We start from the raw sequence: 21499 nt of genomic DNA, 5'->3' as shown, positions 1-21499 counted from the left end.
TATCCAAAAGATGTAATTTTATGAACTAGGTAATTGCTGAATGAACATCGAATTGAAGCTTAAGAACGCACTTAACAGCACTCAAAATTTCACATTGATCGACTAATGAGAGATCCTAACAAGCTGTACAATGTACAATGAACAAAAAGGTCAATTGATAAAAGTGCTTTTTTATAGAGGAATTATTTGTGATGCATGTAACTTCTGTAGTGTATTTTCATGAAACTTTCACATCACATTAAAATGTTTCGTAGCAATTTTTCTCAATTTTTTTTTTAAGTTTATTTTCCAAAAACTATGGCTGTTTTTCTGAGAGGAATATGGGCCTAATAAGTCTTTACTCAGGCGTCTTTGGTCTAATCCGATGGCTTGATGGATTAAAATTTCTGGGAAATTTTTACGTGAGATAGGTATTATTTCAAATCCTCAAACTAGCAACTTTGATTTTTAGATGTATTTGTGCCAAATTTTCCGATTATGAAATGTTTTAGAATAAGTATCAAATAGAATATTTTGTAAAATATTTTTAAAAAAGGATTTAACTTTGAATGTAACTCAAAAAGTTTCATAATTCACTAGCTGACCAGGAAAGCTTTGCTACAGCTTCTTAAAAACAAATAAAAATTGTAAAAATAATTTAATTTGGATTTATTTTTATTAAAGCATTTTTTTTAACTCAATTTCAGTAAAATCAGGGGCAATCATTTTGAAATGAGAACTGCAGATGGAGCTTCGAATCGCAATTTAAAGATTAGGTATTTCATTTTATTGAGTGAAGCTTGATCTGTAAATTCGGTTTCAAAGATTTGAAATTTCTACTGTGTTTTCCAATTACCGTCAACTGGGGAAACATGCAACAATTTTCAACTACAATGGCTTCTAAAAAACTTATGTTCACAGTTAATCGTATCCTTTATACATCAAAAGTTTTAAGGATGCTGGGGCATCAAATTGGCGTAGTTAAAAAAATTATTGGTTTCTTTAGTTATTTTTAATTTTCTAAAAACATGCGATTTTCACACTCCTTAGAAAATGGGGTAACTTGCAACAAACTTTGTTTTTAATGAAAAATCTTATGAACACGTACGAAAATTCATAGTTTTTAATATATTGGCGATGTCTTAAAGACCATTACGCATGACAACACCAATTGCAGTAGTTTTTGAGTCTGTAAAAACAAATTTTCACATTTTTTTCTGAAAATAAGGATGCTGCATACATTTAGGGGTTAAATAATACTACGAAAAATTCTAAAAGCTGAAATCATAAAAATAAATGTTTGGATGAATGAAATTTAAATGTTTACAAACGCGTGATGCAAACCATTCATATTTCAGCACATGGAAACGGGATTTACAAGGTATTTCTTTGATTTGCATTTTGTTGCATTTAACCCCAGACACCTAACTGAATTTTAAAAATATTCATTTTAAAAAATTGGGTGATTGTTCGAAAAATATTTTTACACCAATAATGTTGGTGTAACATGAGGAAACCTGTAAAAAGTTTGTAGGTAATTTTATCAAGCCGATCCGTCATACTGGGTAAAGTTTTTTTCGGCATCAAAAAATGTTAAAATTTGTACATTTATTGCTCGATTTTTCAAATTTTACATAAAAATAAAAAACTTAAGACAACTAGCTTAAGATGCGAGAAATTATGTCATCATCATTTTGTTATCATTAAGAGATAACTTTATTACAATACATTAAATTAAAAATTGATTCAATGTAGTGTTATATAAATGTTGCATCGAACCCCGCTGTTGCATGATGCCCCGTTTGACGGTATGCCAAAATGTATGTTTTGTGGGAATAAGTTCTCCGCCCTCTCCCTTCCAAAGTGCTCATAAACTACTATAAAACATTGTTAGTATCTAAGTAGCATCATTTCAAATTTGGCTCCATTTGATTGACAAGTTTTCGAGTTATGCCAAATCAAATATGAAAAAATAATTGTCTTCTTTCCGACTCCGCCCAGAAAAAAATGGAAGGTTTTAAGTTATTCGTACGCAAACAACTTCTTATATATAAAATGTTCCCTTTTGATTGATAAGTGCTCGATTTATGCCAACAAAGTGTATGAGAGGCGTCCCTCCCCCTTTCCCTTTCCCAATCCCCCGCTACTTAACGGAGGTAAGCGTTTCTAATAATCATAACCATTTCTTTGTACTCAAAAGCTCTCTCATATAAAATTCTGTTCTGTTAATTGATAAGAAATTTATATGTCCGTCCTCCATCCTCCGTATATCCGTCCTCTCTCTTCCCTCCAAGGCGAAAGGGTTATAATAAATTTGCCTGATTGCCCGGTTTTATCCGGGTTTGCCAGGATATTTAATACAAAATTTAGGAACAGTCCAGCACGGCCCAGTTGCTCGGATTTCATTGAAAAATACCAGGATTTTGCCTGGATTTATTCACTTTATTTGGCAAATCAAACAAAAAACAATTTGTGATGTAATTTTTCAAGTATGCGTCCAAAACGAAACTTTTTGAGAAAGTTTTATAACAATAATCATGGAATGGAACGTTTTTTGGAAGCGTTTTTTAAATACGATTTAAAATCTGTCGATAAATTTTGATAAAAAAAAATTTGTCAATTTTTTTCTTGATTTATGTTGCGTAATTTCTGGGTTTTCACAAAATTTGCCCGGATATTGCCCGGATTTATGGTATTTTGAAAAAATTTGCGAGGATTTGTCCGACCAGGATACGCGCTGAAAAAAATCTGGCAACCTTAGTTTAAAACAATCATAGAAACATATCTCGTACCCAAATACATTCCCATGTTAAATATTCATTCGCTTGATTAATTCTCAAGTTATGTCAAGAAAATTGTGTAAGGGCCTTTTCCTATGTAGTCACTGGAAAAAGGGTGGTGACTCAATTAATAATATATCCGTTTCTCGTGCCTCAATCCTTTTCCACGTAAAATTTGGTTCTATTTATTAGATGAATGCTCGAGTTGTGCAAAAAAAAAGTATGAGAGCGTCCCCCCCCCGTAATTATCAAACCATTTCATGTAGTTCCTATTGCTTGAGATTAGTTATCAAGTTATGCAAAAATTTGTAACAGAACCTCCTCCCTCGTCCAGTTCACCACAACAAGGGAGAAGAGATACCAAAGGTTTAAAGAAACATTTATCATACCCTAACTGTAAGGGAGCCCACCTCTCCTCTTCCTATTTTCCTGCTGGAAGAAGGGAGGGGTGCCAAACATTCATTGAAACATGTTTCGTACCCTAATACCATCCCATGCCAATTGTTTGGTTCCATTTGCTTGGTTAACTTTAAAATTATGTGAAAAATTGTAAGAGAAATTCTCCTCCCCTCTCCAACCCAATCTTCCTTTTGGAAAGAGGGAGGGATCTTAAAAAAATCAAAGAAATATTTTTTAAATCCAAATACCCTTTCATGCGAAATTCGAAACCATTTGCTTGGTCGGTTCTCGAGATCTGCAAACATTTGTCTAATTATTGGGAGGCGAAAGAGTCTCAAACCAAACCTTCCCCTGCACAGTGGTTCAAATCCCCAAAAAGCTGGAAAAAAGTCCATTTTTCAAGTCAGCGACATCAAAATTTATTATGTTGAAATCGAATCTCCAATATTCAAGAAACGTTATGATTTAATTAGATATGTTCTAGAACCTTTTATACACCTTCCATGGAACGAACATGTACGACAACTTAAACACAGGAATTAAAAATAGGATTTTTTATTCTCAACCCAAAACAACTCAAAAAAGCATGTAAATCTTTAAAAAAAAATTATAAATGTCTAAACCGATGTGAATTATAATTTATTTCACAGTTTGGAGATGAAAAACGTCTTTAATATCATAAACTAATAAAGTTTCGCTTGATTTTATTTTTTAAAAGCAAAAATATAGCTTGCGCTGCCGATCGCGGTGGTAAATTATATACCGTTGGATAGGTAAAAGCCTCATCAAAAACATATCTTGAAATCAGGTGCTAGTTTTTGCTATATTTTGGATACGATGTCTTTGAGTGGAACGCTGTTTGATTCAAAAATAGAAATTTTAAAGTATTTATATAGAGTAAACCAAGCAATATTTGCTTCGATTTTCATTCAACTTAACCATAAAATATCAGTTTTAGTATTAATACGACTTACCTAGAGGAATTTTGGAGCTTATACTTAATTTTAACAAAAATATTCATAAATAATTTAAAAATATTCAATTTTTCAGTATAAAGCTCAAACGCCGTTTTGGCAATTAAAGAAAAAAAAGCAAACTTTGAAAAAAAATCAATTTCTTATTTTTTTTCAACTTTCCACTTATATCTTTGACAAAAAAGCTTTTTAATAATTTTTTCCAACTTGTCTTTATTTAGAACCACTTAGCCCCGCCTCCAATACCCCAACTTACCAAGTTCCACGGAAATCGGTTAAGTAGTTTCCGAGTCTATAGGGAACAGGCAGAAATACATTTTTATATTAGGTACCTATATCTATAGATTTTATTCCTTTTAAAAATTTCATCTCTCACACGAAGGTTGTATTTCTACCTAATCTATTACTATTCAACGTTTAAAAAAGTACATATGTATAACTTTTGACCATCACTGAATAGATTATGTAGAATATAGTGGACGAAAGAAAGTAGTTCAAAATTTTCTTACTTAAATTCTAAATTTTTAATACGTGTGGGATAACGCGACAGTTGGGAAAGGTAAAGGAAGGAAAAAGATAAAACAGGCAATAGTGCAACCAGGTTCTGAGTTCTGCTATACAAAAATTGGTAAAATAAAAAAGTGTCAATAATATTCTGCACGGAGGGAAATTAGTGGAAAAAGCAAAAGATAATGAAAATAGAGAGAAAACGAATAGAAATAGTGAGATTGTGCCACTCAACATCTTAAAAAATATATAAAAAAGATCCAAACAATTCAGATATTAAGTTAGAAAATGTACCTACATTTGAAAATTTCAATATCACCCATAAAAAGAATGATCAATCATCTACAACCTTGCCTGGTATACGCGGATGCCGGAATACCTTTACTAAATTAATGTAATACACACTCATACATTGTTATACGGCCTAGATACGTTCCAAAAAAGGCCGAATAGCGGAACGCCGTATAACGAAAAACTGATTTTAATACAAATCCATACAAATTCAATGAGATCGGTTCCAAATTAGTAGAATTAGTAACAAGCTTTATAAGAGATTATATCGTTTTATTGCAATTAAATCTAAAATATAAACAAGACTTTAACAGAACATCAAAAACAGCAATTTTTTTTAAAAAACCTTCAGACTGGTCTGAAGAAACAACGTACAGGAAATCACTGCCGTTCATCATTTTCGCTAACTAGTAAGGAAAACCTTGACTTATAAAAATATTGCGAACGTTGTGCCAATTGTCTATTTCTTTCTTCAGTTCTTTGTAACAGCTTATGTCAGAGTTGATTTCTCGACAAACTGTAACACTACGTTCGACGTCTGGATCATTTTCAATGAGCATGTTTATAAAACCGGCATAAATTGGAACTTAGATAGAACTTGTCGAAGACCATGAACCTCGTAGAGTAATAAATCAAAAGATTTGACGATTTTAAAATTCAGTAATTAAATATTGCCGAGTAATTGGCTTCCAAATAAAATCTATATAAAAAATGACACAAATCGATCATTTCAAGTCGATTTGATATGGTTCTGGATTATATTAGAAAATAAAAAGAAATAGAAAAAATCGTGTGCTGTTTGTGCTGTAATGGCAAATTTTTGGCCGTTATAGCGAAACATCTACGTATGTAAATCGAAACTGTTCCATTATAGATGTAGGCCGTTATATCTGAAAATTTAAGTACGTACTAAGTTTTCTATAAGTACGTCAAATACAAGGTTAATGAGTAAACCGATACATAAAGAGTTTGTTGCTCTTTAATAAATTTCTATAATTTGAGAAATATTTATTTTTTGACATGTAACCAATATTTATTAATGTTAGATCAATTTTATAAATTTGTTAAATATTTAATTTTTTATAACCTGAACATTGCTAACTTGCTGGCACATTGTGCTCCAATTAAAAAAAATTTAAAAAAAATTTAAAATGCTTAAAAAAAGACACTTTAAAAACGAACACATACACATACAGTATCTCAAGCTTTTTGCACTGATAGAAAATCACAGTCAATATCATTCGTGCCTTCAGAAAATTTGCAGCACTGATCTCAATAAAACGTAATGCTTCCTCGAAGAGATTACTTTTACTTAACTCTAACCGCATATATTTCGAGGATATGATGGCTAGCATCTTACAAATGCTAAAACCACCGACCCACAGAGTGTGTACTTGGTATGCCGTGACCGGGATTCGATTTCATGATCGTTGGTTTAGAAGACTTGAAGGCTATCCTCTACGCAACGGGTTGCGGCTAGCAATGAAATTTAGTAAGTAATACATGGAACTTATATAAAGAAATTAATTCTTTTATTCTGTTTCTAGATTGCATGAACTTCATACTTCATTTACAAAAGGATTTTGACCAGATTTTTCAACATGTGAACCTTACAAAAGGCGCTTAATACACGAATTTTTATTGAAGAGCCAGAATGAACCAATCCATACAAAAAGTGAAAATGTGAAAAACTTTTTAAATGACGAATATTTACGGTCCTCCCATATCAGTTCAAATCTACACGACAAATCTATCAGTTCAAATCTATACGAAATTTATTTTAAGTTTCACTTGGTTCGTTCTGGCCCCTAGTTCATTTAAGCAAGATGTAAGTTCCCAAATAATAGTTTCGAGAAAACGAGCTTCAAAATTGTCAAGGTGCTCGATTTTCCACAAAAAATTTTCGAATTCAAGCAGTTTTAATTAAATCGAAAAAAAATGTTTAAAATGTCTTTAAAAACATCTAAGTTTTACATCAGATATAGATTGAGATATGAAGCATTGATTGTTCACGACCATTTTGATCATCGATGGATATAAATTTTCGGGGTTTCTTTTGTTGATTTTTTTCGGTGATGTTTTTAATAAAATCGTTAGTTTTACGTTTGAGTTTACTTTCAGTCGACCATCCTCTGAAAAAAAGCCATTTTCCGCCTGCTAGGGCCGTCTAGAGCATATAGTTGGCCCTAGCTGCCGGAAAAAATGTTTTTTTTTCTGAAGATGGTCGAATAAAAGAAGACTGAAACGTTAAATTGACGAATTTTTTTAAAAACATTACCGAACAAAATATACAAAAAAAACTCTAAAAATAAAGAAGAACTGATTGGTAGGCTTAACACAAAATTGATTTTGGCCTTGAGATCCCTCTGATCCTCGATTAAATAAATTTGTTAGTATTTTATCATGTTTCAGGATAAGTACATTAGCGATATTGATAAATAGACTCTCTCCAGACCCATGAAAATCACCCTACAATAGTTCAGTGCAATTTGTGTGAACTATGTAGATTTGGACCTTAGGTTCTGAATATATTTATGTTTATAACACTGCTGCAAGTTAAAAATTTGAATTCCTTTAATTTTTACACTTCCCATAATATTTCTTGGTTCTTTCATGTGCACAAACCAAAAACCTAACTCATACCGCAGAAAAAATATTCGATTTTATAAAAAAAAGTGAATGTTTTGACTGTTTATTTAAAAGCTGTTAGGATGAAAAAAAATCATGATAAACTGCTTCGCAAAGTCAACGAGTTTGTTGAATTACATAACCTTGGCAAAAACATTTCATGAAATTATTGAAAGCGCGTTGCGCTTATTCAAGAATCAACCAAATCATCTTGAATTTTCCACTAGTACTTGGTGATTCAAAAGGCATAAAAACACAGGAAAACAAAAATCAAGTTTTGCTGCGGTCTTGTGGCCCACTTTAACCATGGCTCACGACACCCCACTCTCTCCTAGTATTTTGAATACACTATTTATGATGAGATAATAGCCAATAGTTTAAAAAATTGAGGTACCGTAAAGTAACAATACGTTTCTCATTACGAAAAGAGATTGTTCTTTCCTGAGAAAAACAAGCTTTTTAAAACTGAAGGTTTTTCACGACCTCATTTCTATTTAACAATTCATTAGCAAAAAACTATAGGAATAACTTGTTTATTATGCACATGACATCTTATGAGTGTTCTGTATCATCGTACTTATCATGATTAGTTCATTCTAATTTACACACAATTGATGTTTTCCATCCAACTTATGAATATGCTAGCGAAACAGAAAATCATCAAAAAGTCTTTAAACCTTCAAATTATTTGTCAAACTAATAAGCTAAAAACTTATAAGTTCAATGACGTATCTTTGAATGTTGGGTCCAATCAAACATCTAAAATTTTCTTATCAAAAACATTCAATCACAACCTTCCAAAAAAAATACTGAACCAAATTACCGTACCTGAAATGCCCCGTGTGATATGCAACTATGGCCCGTGCCCTCAGCACCGCCTCGGAGCGATCGAGCTCCGTGACGTTCGGGTGCGCCACCGGAAGGCTCCATAGAAACCGGGCCAGCCGTTCAATATCTCCGGATTCTTCCAGCGTTTCGCACACTGTCGCCACTTGCGACGCGCTAAAGTTCAACGTTGGTAAGGCAAACAGCGGGCTGGGTGCTAGAATCGGGTGCGGATGCTGGACTGGTGCTTGTGGAGGATTTCCTGATCCTCCCGTCTGTGGCCCAACGGCCATGGATGGTTGTCTAACCACCGCCAGATTGTTGTTAGTATTTGGGGCAATTTTGAACTGGTAGAGGTTGTTCCCGGTGCTTTCGGTGGGATCTCCGGGAAACACTTTTGAACTTCACTGAGCACCGAAAATGCACTGGTCAACATTCGCAATTTGACATACTTTCTTCTCCCGTTTTTTTTATTTAAGATAACGGCACTTGAATAACAAACTAAACACGCTAGATTATTTGTTATTCACCTATGTGGCGGATATTCCAATTTGTTGATGCTTTCAATCAGCTTCATTCACTAAATCTCTGTCAACTCGTTTCTGAGACTTTTTACACACTAAACACTTTTCAAATCTTAATTATTCCATTAACAATGGGCAACAGCTTTCCACGGATCCATCCCAAATGTGATAAGAACAAATCACTCGCGACAATTCACTACCGCTTACCGCGAAACAGCACAATCCGGTGAGGCTCGAAAGCCATAACTGCTGCGGAATCTCAATCGAATGCGACGGCAAACGACGAACTTGCTCGAAACGCGCGCGCGAAGGCCGTCGACAGTTTCTTTCCACGCCAAACAACACTTCTGAGTGTCGCGTAAACAGTATTATCCGAAAGCAACGTTGTTGGGCAAAACAAAAAAAAAACTGTACGTAAACCTCGTGCGGGATATCTCTAATAGCGCATATTTATTTTGACACGTCTCAACCAAAAGCAGCAGCAACGTGTGTATATCATCTATCGCGTATGGATTTTGTAAAGCTACTGATATCTTATTTGATTTTCAATACATAATCCCTCTCGTTACAAAGAGCAAGGCGCGTTCTCTGGTCGTTTCTGATTAGCTAAGAGAACACCAATCATCGTAAAAAAGGGGCGTTGATCTTTTTTACGATTTTTATTTTGAATAGCATGCGCGACGATGGCACCAACACTACCATCGACCAGTAACACCTATACTGCTGAAACATGGCCACCGATTGCGTTGTGTAAGTTTGGGCTGCCAGCCAACAAAGTAGCCAACTGACTGGCTCCGTGAGTGTGTTTGTGTGGGGGAACGTGTAAGCGAGAGTTGCTTTTGAATGAACGAACTGGTTTCAGCAGAACAAAGTAAAAGTATCATGTTCGTTTTCGGTTATGTATATCCACCCTGCTCTTTGTACACGCTTGCTGATCTTTTTCTGTACATAACTTTTCCTTCTACTTCATGCTGCTGCTGGTTAACATTATACGGAGGGAAATACAGTATGAATACATGTGAAACGGATAATTTTCTCTTTTTTTCTAACAGTTTTGTGCGGAGGAAAAAATGTGTATAATTTCTATTTGTACGCGTAGGTATATATTTCAACTGTAGAGGAATTCTGCTATTGAGAAGCTACATGAGACGGCAGAGAGGCTCATCCAGCTCCATCTACACAAACGAACATCGAGAGCTCGATGATACATGTGAGTAAAGAACTCGGTGTTGTGGGGGCTGCCCTAAAAGTGGCTCAGTGGGGTCTGCCCGTAGAGAAAACTATAGCAAAACATTCAGCAATGGCTGACGACGGCGAGATTTCCCCCCCACCCATCGATCGAAGCATTTGGATTAACACCCACCAAAAGCTGTGATTGAAACGGACTCAACTCAACCACCCACCCAACCCAAGAGCAAGCGGATGATGGTTGTGTTGTGGGATGAGATCTGCACCACGTTTATTAGGTGTACACTGTTGTGTACTTTCACCCAGAATAAGCTACTCCCGATAGCAGCTTGTTGAAATTGAAGTTAGTCGCTCCTTCTCACACTTCGTCTCTTTGACTTTGACTGGAATGGAAGGCCATCATGATGAGCCGTGTTCCGAGTCAATGTACCGAGACCCGGAGTACCGTACCGCACACCACTGCCTGATGGCTTATGGATGATACGACGTCGACAACGACATGAAGAGACCACACCGCAGGGATCCAATTACATGTTTCACGTATCGAAAACACGTTTGTGGCGCTATTTGCCAGGATGTCGTCGTTTGCTCACATTTTGACTCGGATGATAGCCGGCCCCCTTTTCCGCCGACTCGAGTTCCGGACCCGTCGGGCAGAACAGAACTTCCAGCAGACCAGAGTGCTATAATTATCGATATCACACGAAGAGAGAGCCTTATTTTCGGTATTCCGGGTATTACGGTGCTGCTGCTGTTGCTGCTACATGGTGCGTTTCGACCTGTCGTAGGCATAATCAACGCTGCCAAATATATATGTCTGTATGAAGGGAAGTAATGCCGAGGCAAATCCTTGGTCGTATCGAATTAGTTCAATTTGTACCGTTACAGTTGGGTGAAATGAATTCAATTGACATTTTCATCTAACTTTTCTCGATAAACGTTCAAGAGCGAGTTACTACGAGTGAATATTGATTAATTGCATGTTTGCAAAACATCATTTCATTCTAGAGAACAAAAGTCAATAATAATGAGTAGCTTAACCACAATTTGATGTAATGAATCCATTTTTTCACTTCACTTCCCGATATGAAAGACTAATCCGCTAATTTCACTCATTGTTAGTTCCGCTAACTGAAGAGCGCTAAATAGATCATAATTTCGTCCTCATTCCAGCTTAAAGGCTTGAATAAAGCTTAGTTGATTTAGAAATGGGACACTTTCTTTTGATGATAGCTAATGTCCTTGTTATCGAACATACAAAATTTTTGACAGCATTTCGTTGCTTGTAAAAACTACTCTCCAACTTGTTTTTTTTTCAAATTTTTAAAATAAACGCGTTTCCGAGATATTTACGATGCAAAAGAAAAAAAGAAAAAAAATATGCACAGTTTCCTTCGAAATTTATCATTAACAAATCGACAGCTGACAAAACAGTTGATATCTAATGTAAAAAAAATTATGTTGGAGCATCGTATCGTTGCTGTGTACATGCAGGAACATTTTACATGATTCATTTTATTCTTACCTGTTTTTCAATCAGCACTTTTCAGTGCTACAATTATTTTCATTTTCTTTTATTCATATTTTTCTCTTTTCTTTTGGGAAAGTCATCGGCCGGCGTCAAAGTCGGAAGAAAAGGGATTGCCGAACCTAATTCAGGTCCATCGCCAAAAACATTGAAATTTCCAATTCATTCGATGTCTTTCTAACATCGGTGATAAGGAAATATTCATATTTAATTCTGATAAGAGTACTAAGAAACCTTCTTCTTCTGATATTCTTAAAAATGAAAAGGTTCCACCAATTACGGTCACGAATTCAGACTTCAATGCCTACCGAAAAGAAATCGTCACTTCCGCAAGGATGTGAAGATTTCTTTTCAGATCGGTCGAAGGTGATCGTATATTGGTGGAATCTTTTGATGATTTTCAAAAAATTTTAAATTATTTGAATAATAAAAAACACCAATTTTTTACGTACGGCACTAAAATCGTCCTTTCTAACTTGTACTTCGGGGTCTCACCGGCGATCAGACACCGGATGAAATCACAACCGAATTAAATTCTTTGTTAGGTTTTTCTCCGATTCAAGTAATTCAAAAGAGGAAAAGAACCAACACGAATAATACCAGTAGTGTTGGTTTTGCTCAATGTGCGGAAAATCGCTCAAGAAAAGCAATCAGGATTCGTTTCAAGCTAGAATACTTACACCTCTGAGTGCTGTGATACGCACGTGGTGAACGTATCCGTTGAATATTTGTCGAACATCAACACTAACTAGATACATAAAAAAATACTATGCCCCATCGGGGGCTACCGTTTCTATTCGTCACGTGGCTTTTCAAATGTGATCGACATACTTGATGATAAGTTTTGAACGTCGTTCCCACAATCATTCAATAACGCCTATCCTCGCATCATTGTTGATAATGATCGTTATTGATAGACGATCATGAATGTATCAGAAGGAAAATCTGAAGGAATACCAGAACCACATGTTGAAAAAAGCCGTAGCACATGCTGGACAGTTCATTACGATTACTTAGTAATGATTTTGTTCTTCTACGCAAAGCGAAAAATTAAAAATCATATTGTAACCTTTACGCATCGCTCAGAACTGATACACATCAGTTGTGATCCTAGAAGGTTGAAAACCATCAAGGAAGGCAATCACCATCGAGACGTTCGTTGCTGATAGTCTGCGTCCTTCTTTACCATATCATGTTTTGCGGGAATGTTTCAAATACAGAAGCGTCGTTGTCATGCATGATTGTTTATATAATTTGGTTGAAGAAGGAAAAATTGACTGCTTCGATTTTTTTGCTCTGAATGCAGTAACACATGGCTGATCGAAAATGATTGATATTCGGAACATTGGTTTTGCTCCTGAGCTTTATTTGATCCATTTTAAAAAGGATCAGGTTAATAATTTGCAATTTTTTGAAAAGGCTCGTCTTATGTTTCATTGTCGAGTCAAATTGGAACCTTTTCTAAAATCTTCAACAAATATTCTTCAAAATATAATGTCGTCAAGCTTTTTGCCACGGCATTAAAAATTGTAGAATGAATGCCAGATGTATACTTTACGGCTCATTCGACCATGAAAAATCTAAATGCCTTTTTGGTGGTGATAAACCAAAACAGAATTTTCAAGTGTGCGAATTGCGCAAAATCATTCCTCCAATTCCATAGACTAGACTAGAGTATAACTAATGGGAAAAAACCAAGTCTCAACGTACATGCGAAGGCTTGGGAAAAGCCCCGAAATTCAAATATCTGTTCTTCTCCTTCATTTTCTGATCCTAACAATTTTGTTGATTTGGGTGAGATTACTGAGGAAAAATTAAAATTAAAATATGTTGAAGACAAATTCAATGCTTGAAGCTTTCCAAACTTCTTTTAATTATGCTAACAAAATTATTATGACTTACCGATTCCCTCATGGATCCAAATAGATGTTTAAATAATATGAATTGGAACGCTAGATCTTTGCTGGCTAACCAAGATGAATTGTTTTTATTTTTGAAAAGTTTAAAGAGATATACATTAGACCGCTGCAAGCTTTGTATGGAAATTTCAAATTCTTAAATTTTTACACCTCCCATAACTTTTTTCGGTTAGTTTTGCTGCCAGAAATAGCAATAAAAATTTTGGAAGCGATTCATTCAGTCCTGAATTAGCGCAACGAGTTTTAATTTTGTATGGAAATTTGTATGGGAAAACAAAATTTTTCATTCAAAAATCGCCAGAGATATTCTGAAAGTTTAAAAAAATATAACTTTGGATGAAAAATGTTCCTTCTTTCTTGCAGTACATTTCATGTGAACAAAGCACCAATCATAATTGTACCCCAGAAAAGATATTCAATGTTATATAAATATTTTGTTTTCAAAATTAATTTATTAAATTATATCGGTTTTGACTGCTTGTTTGAAAGCTGTGTAATAGTAGGATGGAAATAAAAAATCTAAAAAAACTGCTTTGCATTGCCAGAGAATTTATTGATTTATAAAGCCTTTGCAAAAACATTTCATGCAATTATTAACAGCTCTAGCAACCAAAGTCTGCCATTTTTGAATACTTTTCAATGGATTCAGATTTTTTATTTTGAAATGGTTATAACTTTTTTCATGAAATTCTCTGCTGCTTGTCATGTGAGCAAAAAATGAAGCTTAAGAATAGTCAAAACCAAAAATTAAAGACCGACTTCATTTCAATTTTATTTGAATTTTCAGGATGATTAAATGTGCAAAAATTTCTTCTTCCATACAAATTTTCATACAAAATTGAAACGCGTTGCGCTAACTCAGGAATCAACCAAATCATCTCAAATTTTACACTGATGCTTGGTGACCCAAAAGGCATCGAAAAAACATATGGGAGCAAAAAGTCATTTTTTGCAGCGGTCTAATATACATGTTGCAGCCATCACTGAAGCTTTTTTAAAGCCAGAAAATAACTTGAAAAGCAATGCTTTCTGCCAAGTTTTACGAAATGATCGATTGGATCGACAAGGTGGGGTTGTAGCCAGAGATGCCAATGTGCCTGATTTTTCAGGGATTGCCTGATTTTTCAAGGCTCTACCTGACAACCTGAAAAGCCATTGAATTTCCCTGATTTTTTTAAATTTCCCTGATTTTGCCTGATTTTTGCGAATGTGTTGGAAAATAGGTAGTAAGGAACTAAATAAGGGGCATTGCTGCAGTTAAAAAGTGTAAATGTGGCTGAATCAAAGCAATCGAAAGCTTCCCTTTAATTCTTATTTAAAAAAGGGAATCTTTCGATTGCTTTCATTCAATAGAATGATTCAACCAAGTAGGCTCACAACACATATTGAAGTTAAAATATGGAGTGATGACCATCAAATCACACATCACAAGGTCATCACATTGAGCGGAATTTCCGTTATTTACGTAGCCAGATTTTGCCTGATTTTTATTTCACCAGTTCCCTGATTTTTGAAAGAAAATGTTGGCAACCCTGGTTGTAGCTATTGTCATCAATAGTCGTCTCAAATTTAGACTTCTTCTTTCTTTCAATATAAAAGTCTTGGAAACAATTGGAGTTGAATTAGAATCTTCTATGGGGAAAATTATAATTGTTGCCGCATACTTGACTTTTCAATGTAGCGGTGAACAGAAAAAAAATTTCAAGGAAGATTTACAAAAACTCACCAGAAATAAGTTTAATTTTTTTTATTATTGGTGACTTTAATGCAAAACACCGATCTTGGAATAATATTTCATCAAATTCTAATGGGAATATTTTATTTAATGACTGCGCTGCAGGTTATTATACTGAGTGTTGAATATCCTAATGGGCATACTTGTTTCTCTTCAATTAAAAATCCCTCTACAATTGATTTGGTTCTAACGGATTTAGGTGAGCATTGTAGTCAATTAGTTACTCATGCGGACCTCGATTCAGACCACCTTCCAGTAACTTTTACTTTATCCCAAAGCCTCATTGAAAACCCTTTAAAATCAACTTTTAACTTTCAAAAACCTGACTGGGAGCGATATAGCAATTGAATGTAAATGTTCCACTGAATTTAATAGAAGATATTGATTTGGCTGTAGAAAATTTGACAACTTCAATAGTCAATGCTAAAGCCGCTTCAATACCCAAAGTTAAACATGAATTTAATCAACCTTTGATCGATGATGATCTTCAGTTTTTGATACGACTGAAAAACATTCGTCGACGCCAATATCAACGAACTAGAGATCCTTATTTAAAACGTATATATTGCGACCTTCAAAAAGAGATCAAACGTCGTTTAAATTTTATTCGTAACGAAAATTTTGCAAAAGCAGTAGAAGACATAAAACCCTACTCAAAGCCATTTTGGAAATTAACTAATATTCTGAAAAAGCCCCAGAAGCCAATTCCTACTTTGAAAGATGGAGATAAACTTCTTTCAACTAATGCAGAAAAAGCTAAAAAATTAGACCAACAATTTGAGTCTGCTTATGATTTTAATTTAAGCGTGTTAAGTCCACATCCCAAGTAACACAGATTATGCCAACTAGCATTAGGAAGTTTTATTATGGTTTAATTATGGCATTTTTTTGTGCAGCTCGTTTTATGGCGGTTTTATTATGGTCATGGAGAGTGCTTATAATTTTTTTCGACCATATGTTTTCAGATGGTTTTGAAAACGCTAATAAAACTTTTATTAAACATGCTGTTTTAGTTATTTTGAAAGAGTTATGAATGCTCTTTTTAAACTATAATAAAACACAAACCTAGATGTTTGCTCCAAGCTTTCTTTTGCATGTTCTATAATAGCACTCAGTGCATGATTATTAAACCGCCATAAAACTTAGTGACAGTTCTCGATCAAGATGTCAAAACAGGACACGCTCAGATTAGATAGCACATATTTGAATTGGAACTCCCATTTTTACACATTTTTGGTAAGTTATGCGTGTTGGTTTTGAGTTAAAATTTAAAAAATACATCTTTGAAAACTTGAAATCACCGAAAGTGGTATGCATATCTTTACAATATGAGTATTGAGTGAAAGGGCCCAAATAGTAGGAAAAAAAATTGTTGCTTGACGCCATCATTAATTCAAGATGGCGGCTTCCGCTTTTATTTTCAAAGCTGTAAATTACTGAAAATATCGTGAAACCTTCACAATATGATTATTAGTTGAAAGTAATAAACGAGTAGAAGTCAAATTTTGTTGCCCGTCGCCATCTTAAATCCAAGATGGCGGCTACCACTCTACTTGAAAATACTGTAAATGACTGAAAATCGCATAAAACCTATATTATAGGGGTATAAGTTAAAAGAAATCAACCGGTAGAAGTTGAATTTCGCTATCTGACGCCATCTTGAAATCCAAGATGGCGGCTTCCGCTAAACTTTAAAATGTAGTGAATGACTTAAAATGACATGAAACCCAGGTGGTAGTGGGTGGAAGGGCTTAACGAGTAGAAGTCGAATATTGCTATCTTACACCATCTTGAAATCCAAGATGGCAGCTTTCTATAAACTTCAAAAATGCTCTAAATCATTGAATATCGCATGAAACCTCCAAAATATGGGTGTTTGTCAATTGGGATAGCTTATAAAAAGTTTATTTTTGCATTCTGACGCTATCTTGAAATCCAGGATGGTGGCTTCAGCTGAACTTAAAAATACTGTAAATGAATGAAAATAGCATGAAACTCCCAAATATATTGTATCGGGTGCTAAGGCTAAATGATAGAAGTCAAATTTCTCTTTTCGCGTTTCTCTAAAAATCTGTAAGTGACTGAAAATCCCACAAAAACCACCACAATACAGACCCTGTTCGTTTTTGGCAACATTCGATTTTGGCAACATCGAATTTGGCACATGTGCCTAAATCAGACGGTTAACAGAAACAACATAGCCTTATAGTTTTCGCTAGAATAAGGTCAATACAATTTAAACATAATAGCATGATAGGAATAATAGAATTACATAAATGGCAAAAAAAAAAACAAAAACTATAAACAAAACAAGAAAAGTGCTAAATGCATTAGAAACAAAATTAAAAAATAATAAAAGCGATTTAAATTGATCTAAATTGTCTTAAAATAGTAGTTTTAATGCAGTATTACGTGAAAAAAAGTTTTTTTAAAAGCGATTTTTATTGATTAACAGTATTTTAAATTCAGTGGAAGCTGCCATCTTGGATTTTAAGATGGCGTCGGAAAGAAAAAAATCGACTTCTAGTTTAGCCCTTTCACCCAATACCCGTATAGTGGTGGTTTAATGCGACTTTTTGTCAGCATTAAGCATTGAAAGTTTAGCGGATGCCGCCATCATGGATTTCAAGATGGCGTCTGATAGCGAAATTCAACTTCTACTCGTTTAGCCCTTTCAACCGATACCCATTTTGTTGGAGTTTCATGCGATTTCAAGTCATTTACACCATTGTTCAGCGGAAGCCGCCATCTTGGATTTCAAGATGGCGTCAGACAACGAAATTTGACTTCAACTCATGATTTATTCCACGGGTCATTCAAAACCAATCCCTTTTCATTCAAAAAGTCTGTCCTCATTTACTGTACTAATGATTAACAACTCAGAAATGAGGAACTCAACCTTAGCGTGTTATTGGTTGGCTTGCGAGAGAAACGTCAAATCGTAGCTTTTTTTGGGGTCATCATTAAACCATAATAAAACTATGAATTGACTCACGCCATGTTGGTTGCAAAATCGAAGGGCACAAAATGACGCCATGTTGATGGATTCACAATGCAAGCATTGGAAAATATTTTTTTAGGTCTTTTTCCATCAATTCCATCATGATTGACCATCAGATTTGACGAGGCGCATTTATTTTAAGATACTATTTCATATACATTTTACCTAAAATCTTGACTGGCAGTAGAAAAGACGCTCAATATATGGTTAAAACATTGGTTTTTTAGCTATTAATTTTACCAGATCATATCTGAATAATGCAATCATCATTCATCAACCATTATGGTTGCTGGAAAAAATAAAAATAAAAACTCCGAGAACTGGCAGAACCGAAAAAAACAAAAATTTCTAGCATGTTTAATAATAGCTTTTTAAATGCTTTGGTGACCAACATTGATGACCAACAATTATATGTCTTGATGACGTTTCTAGGGTAGGGCCAAATAGCCTGATTTTGGCTTTATTAGAGTCCAGGTGATGTTATAGAATGCGCTTTAGCTTTTTATGAAGATTAATGCGTTAGTCCAAACGATATTTTGCTGACCATAATAAAGCTAAAATTGTTACTTGGGATGAAGCTCAAATTTTCCTTGAATTTGATGATATTCTTTCTAAGCAAAATGTACTTGAAAGTGCTTGTGAGACAGATATTGATGAACTTAAATTGATTTTCAAAAAAAATTAAAAATATGAAAGCTCCGGGGGAAGATGGGATTTTCTATATTATTATTAAAAGTAACCTGAAAGCACTTTTAATTTTTTAGCTGAAATCTTCGATAAATGTTTTCACTTGGCTTATTTTCCCAATAAATGGAAAAATGCCAAAGTAACTTCAATTTTGAAACCTGGAAAAAGTGCTTCAGAGCCTTCAAGTTATCGCCCAATTAGTTTCCTTCCTTCTTTAGGTAAACTATTTGAGAGAGTTATTTTTAATAGATTGATAATCCATATTAATCAGAATTCTATTTTCCCTGATGAACAATTTGGTTTTCGTCATGGACATTCTACTACACATCAACTTTTGAGTGTAACTAATATTATTAACGCTAAAAAATCTTAAGGTTGTTCAACTGGTGTTGCTCTTCTTGATATTGAAAAAGCTTTTGACAGTGTTTGGCACAAAGGTTTAGTAGCTAAATAAGCTCGATTTGATTTTCCTTTATCTTACCAAAATTATTCAAAATTAATGACTAGCCGAACTTTACAAGTAAGCTATCAAAATTCATGCTCTGCAAGGACACCCATTAGAGCTGGTGTCTCTCAGGGCAGTATACTTGGGCCAATTTTATATAATACCAGCTGATTTTACCCGGCTTTGCTCGGGTTCACATAACATAAAAATCAAAATGATTAGTTTGACATTTATAAATTTTGAAAGCTTCATTCATCGTTATAACAAATTTGATCATGTTTTGCCATGTTAGCTTTGTAAGTTTTGTTAGTCTTTATAAAGCTTTGATTGAGATTATCAACTGTGTTTATCGCTTCATAATATTTGAAAATTTATGAAGTAATAAGGTTTATATTAATAGAAATTTGAAATAATTTCCTTTGCATGCTTATTTATCCTATCACGAAAAATATTTATCCTTATTTTTATCTTCAAACGATAAAACCGTTTTTCTATCATTCCTCTTTCCCATCTTATGAAAATCTTTTTTGAAGTTAATCCTACTTTTCAAAATGGATGATCTCCCCGTATACTCAAGTTATATATACTTAGACATTTCTAAAAAGACTTCCGAACCATGTTGAAGACTCACTTAGCATGTTCTCAATTGTATTTGTACTTTTTAAATTCACACTGTTTTATGATAGTTTTTTTTCTAAAACGTTGAAAAATTAACTCAAAGTTTTTTGAAGAATCATCTTGGAACCAAAATCGGTCATTTTATAATTTAAAAAAAAAAGGTTACATATGTATATTTGAGTTCTATTTCAATTTTCCTATTTTTGCACACATATCTACCATTAATAATTGTGAAGAATAATCAATGTAACAGTTCTTAGATATAATTCGTTTGAATTCGCTGAACTAAACGGTTTAAGTTTTCTCATGATTGGATGGTAAAATAGAGCACATAAATGGTTATGTTACTGCATACATCTAGGGGTAAAAATTTATAAACTTTTCTCAATTTTTTGCCTCAAAAACAAATGAAATTTTGCCTTCATGCAATCACCGAGGGCCTCGCACTGTTCCCATGTTCTTTTTTTTAGTCAAATTGAATAATTTTATAGGGTTTTAGCCATTTTTACTATATGGGCTTTCTCACGGAAATTCATCGTTTTTTTTCAGTATCCAAAAAATATCCCCAAATGACACTTAACTAAACCTTAACAAAGAAAAAAGTTGAAATTTCACATATCAACCGATTTGCTCCTAAATGCTTAAATTTGATCAGGAGAGATGTTTGATGAGCCTTCGAAAAACCAGATATTTTAAGATTTTAAAATTACATTTTCAGTAATATAAAAAAAAACTTCAAATAAAAACCAAATTTATCTTATTTGTAACTCAATTTAAAGGCTTTCAAACGTTTTAACAGTTTTCATTTATTTTACCTTTTTACTTAGTTGATCAAAGTTCTTCCAGTTTACGGTACTCAAAAGTTATAAAATAAGGTTTATTTATTTATTTATTTATTGTTAATATATCAACAGATCAGATGCAATTAAAAATCTGTCGATAAGCTTTGATGAAAAACAATATTTTTCCGTTGATTTTTGTTGAGTAATTTCTCGTTTTGACAAAATTTGCCTAAATTTTTGGTCGCAATTTTTAAATCAGATGCTCGTATTTTGGCAGATTTTTGTAGAAAATTGCCCAGATTTGACAAATGAAATTTAATTGTATAAATCTAAAAACATCAAATTTAATTAAAAAATATTTCATGCGTAGGATTTGGTTTTTCCAGATAAGATACGTTCAATTTTTTATCCTCTTTTAGCATTCCCCGACGGCTACCAAAACTTTGAAATCACAGCTTTCAACTTATAACTCTGAATTTGATTTATTTTTCTTTCTTTATGAGTAACTCCAAAAAATGAAAATGGTTTATTCTTAGAAACTGGAATTTATGAAAATCGGTTCATTAGCTTTCAGCACTCCCTTCAAATAGTTATTCAGCTGAAGAAGTCAATTTATAATGAATATGAACCCTTGCATTGACTTTACCCACTGCGTATTCTTGTAGACGCTCAACACCCCCAGGCGAGTA

At 33.9% G+C, this 21499-nt stretch overlaps 1 protein-coding gene across 1 annotated transcript in view; it reads right to left on the bottom strand.

Moving 5' to 3' along the window:
• LOC129751932 (homeobox protein SIX3) overlaps positions 1–9419 on the bottom strand; it is a 198547-nt gene extending 189128 nt beyond the window's left edge. Inside the window, exon 1 of the mRNA XM_055747725.1 lies at positions 8387–9419. Coding sequence (XP_055603700.1) covers positions 8387–8676 — 290 coding nt within the window. The 5' untranslated portion in view covers positions 8677–9419. The remainder of the gene's footprint in view (positions 1–8386) is intronic.
• Positions 9420–21499: the final 12080 nt, after the last annotated feature.

This window comes from Uranotaenia lowii, chromosome 3, assembly GCF_029784155.1.
Source record: "Uranotaenia lowii strain MFRU-FL chromosome 3, ASM2978415v1, whole genome shotgun sequence".
In the NCBI taxonomy this organism is placed as follows: domain Eukaryota; kingdom Metazoa; phylum Arthropoda; class Insecta; order Diptera; family Culicidae; genus Uranotaenia; species Uranotaenia lowii.
The sequence above is the reverse complement of the archived record's forward strand: the minus strand, read 5'-3'. Positions and strand labels throughout refer to the sequence as shown.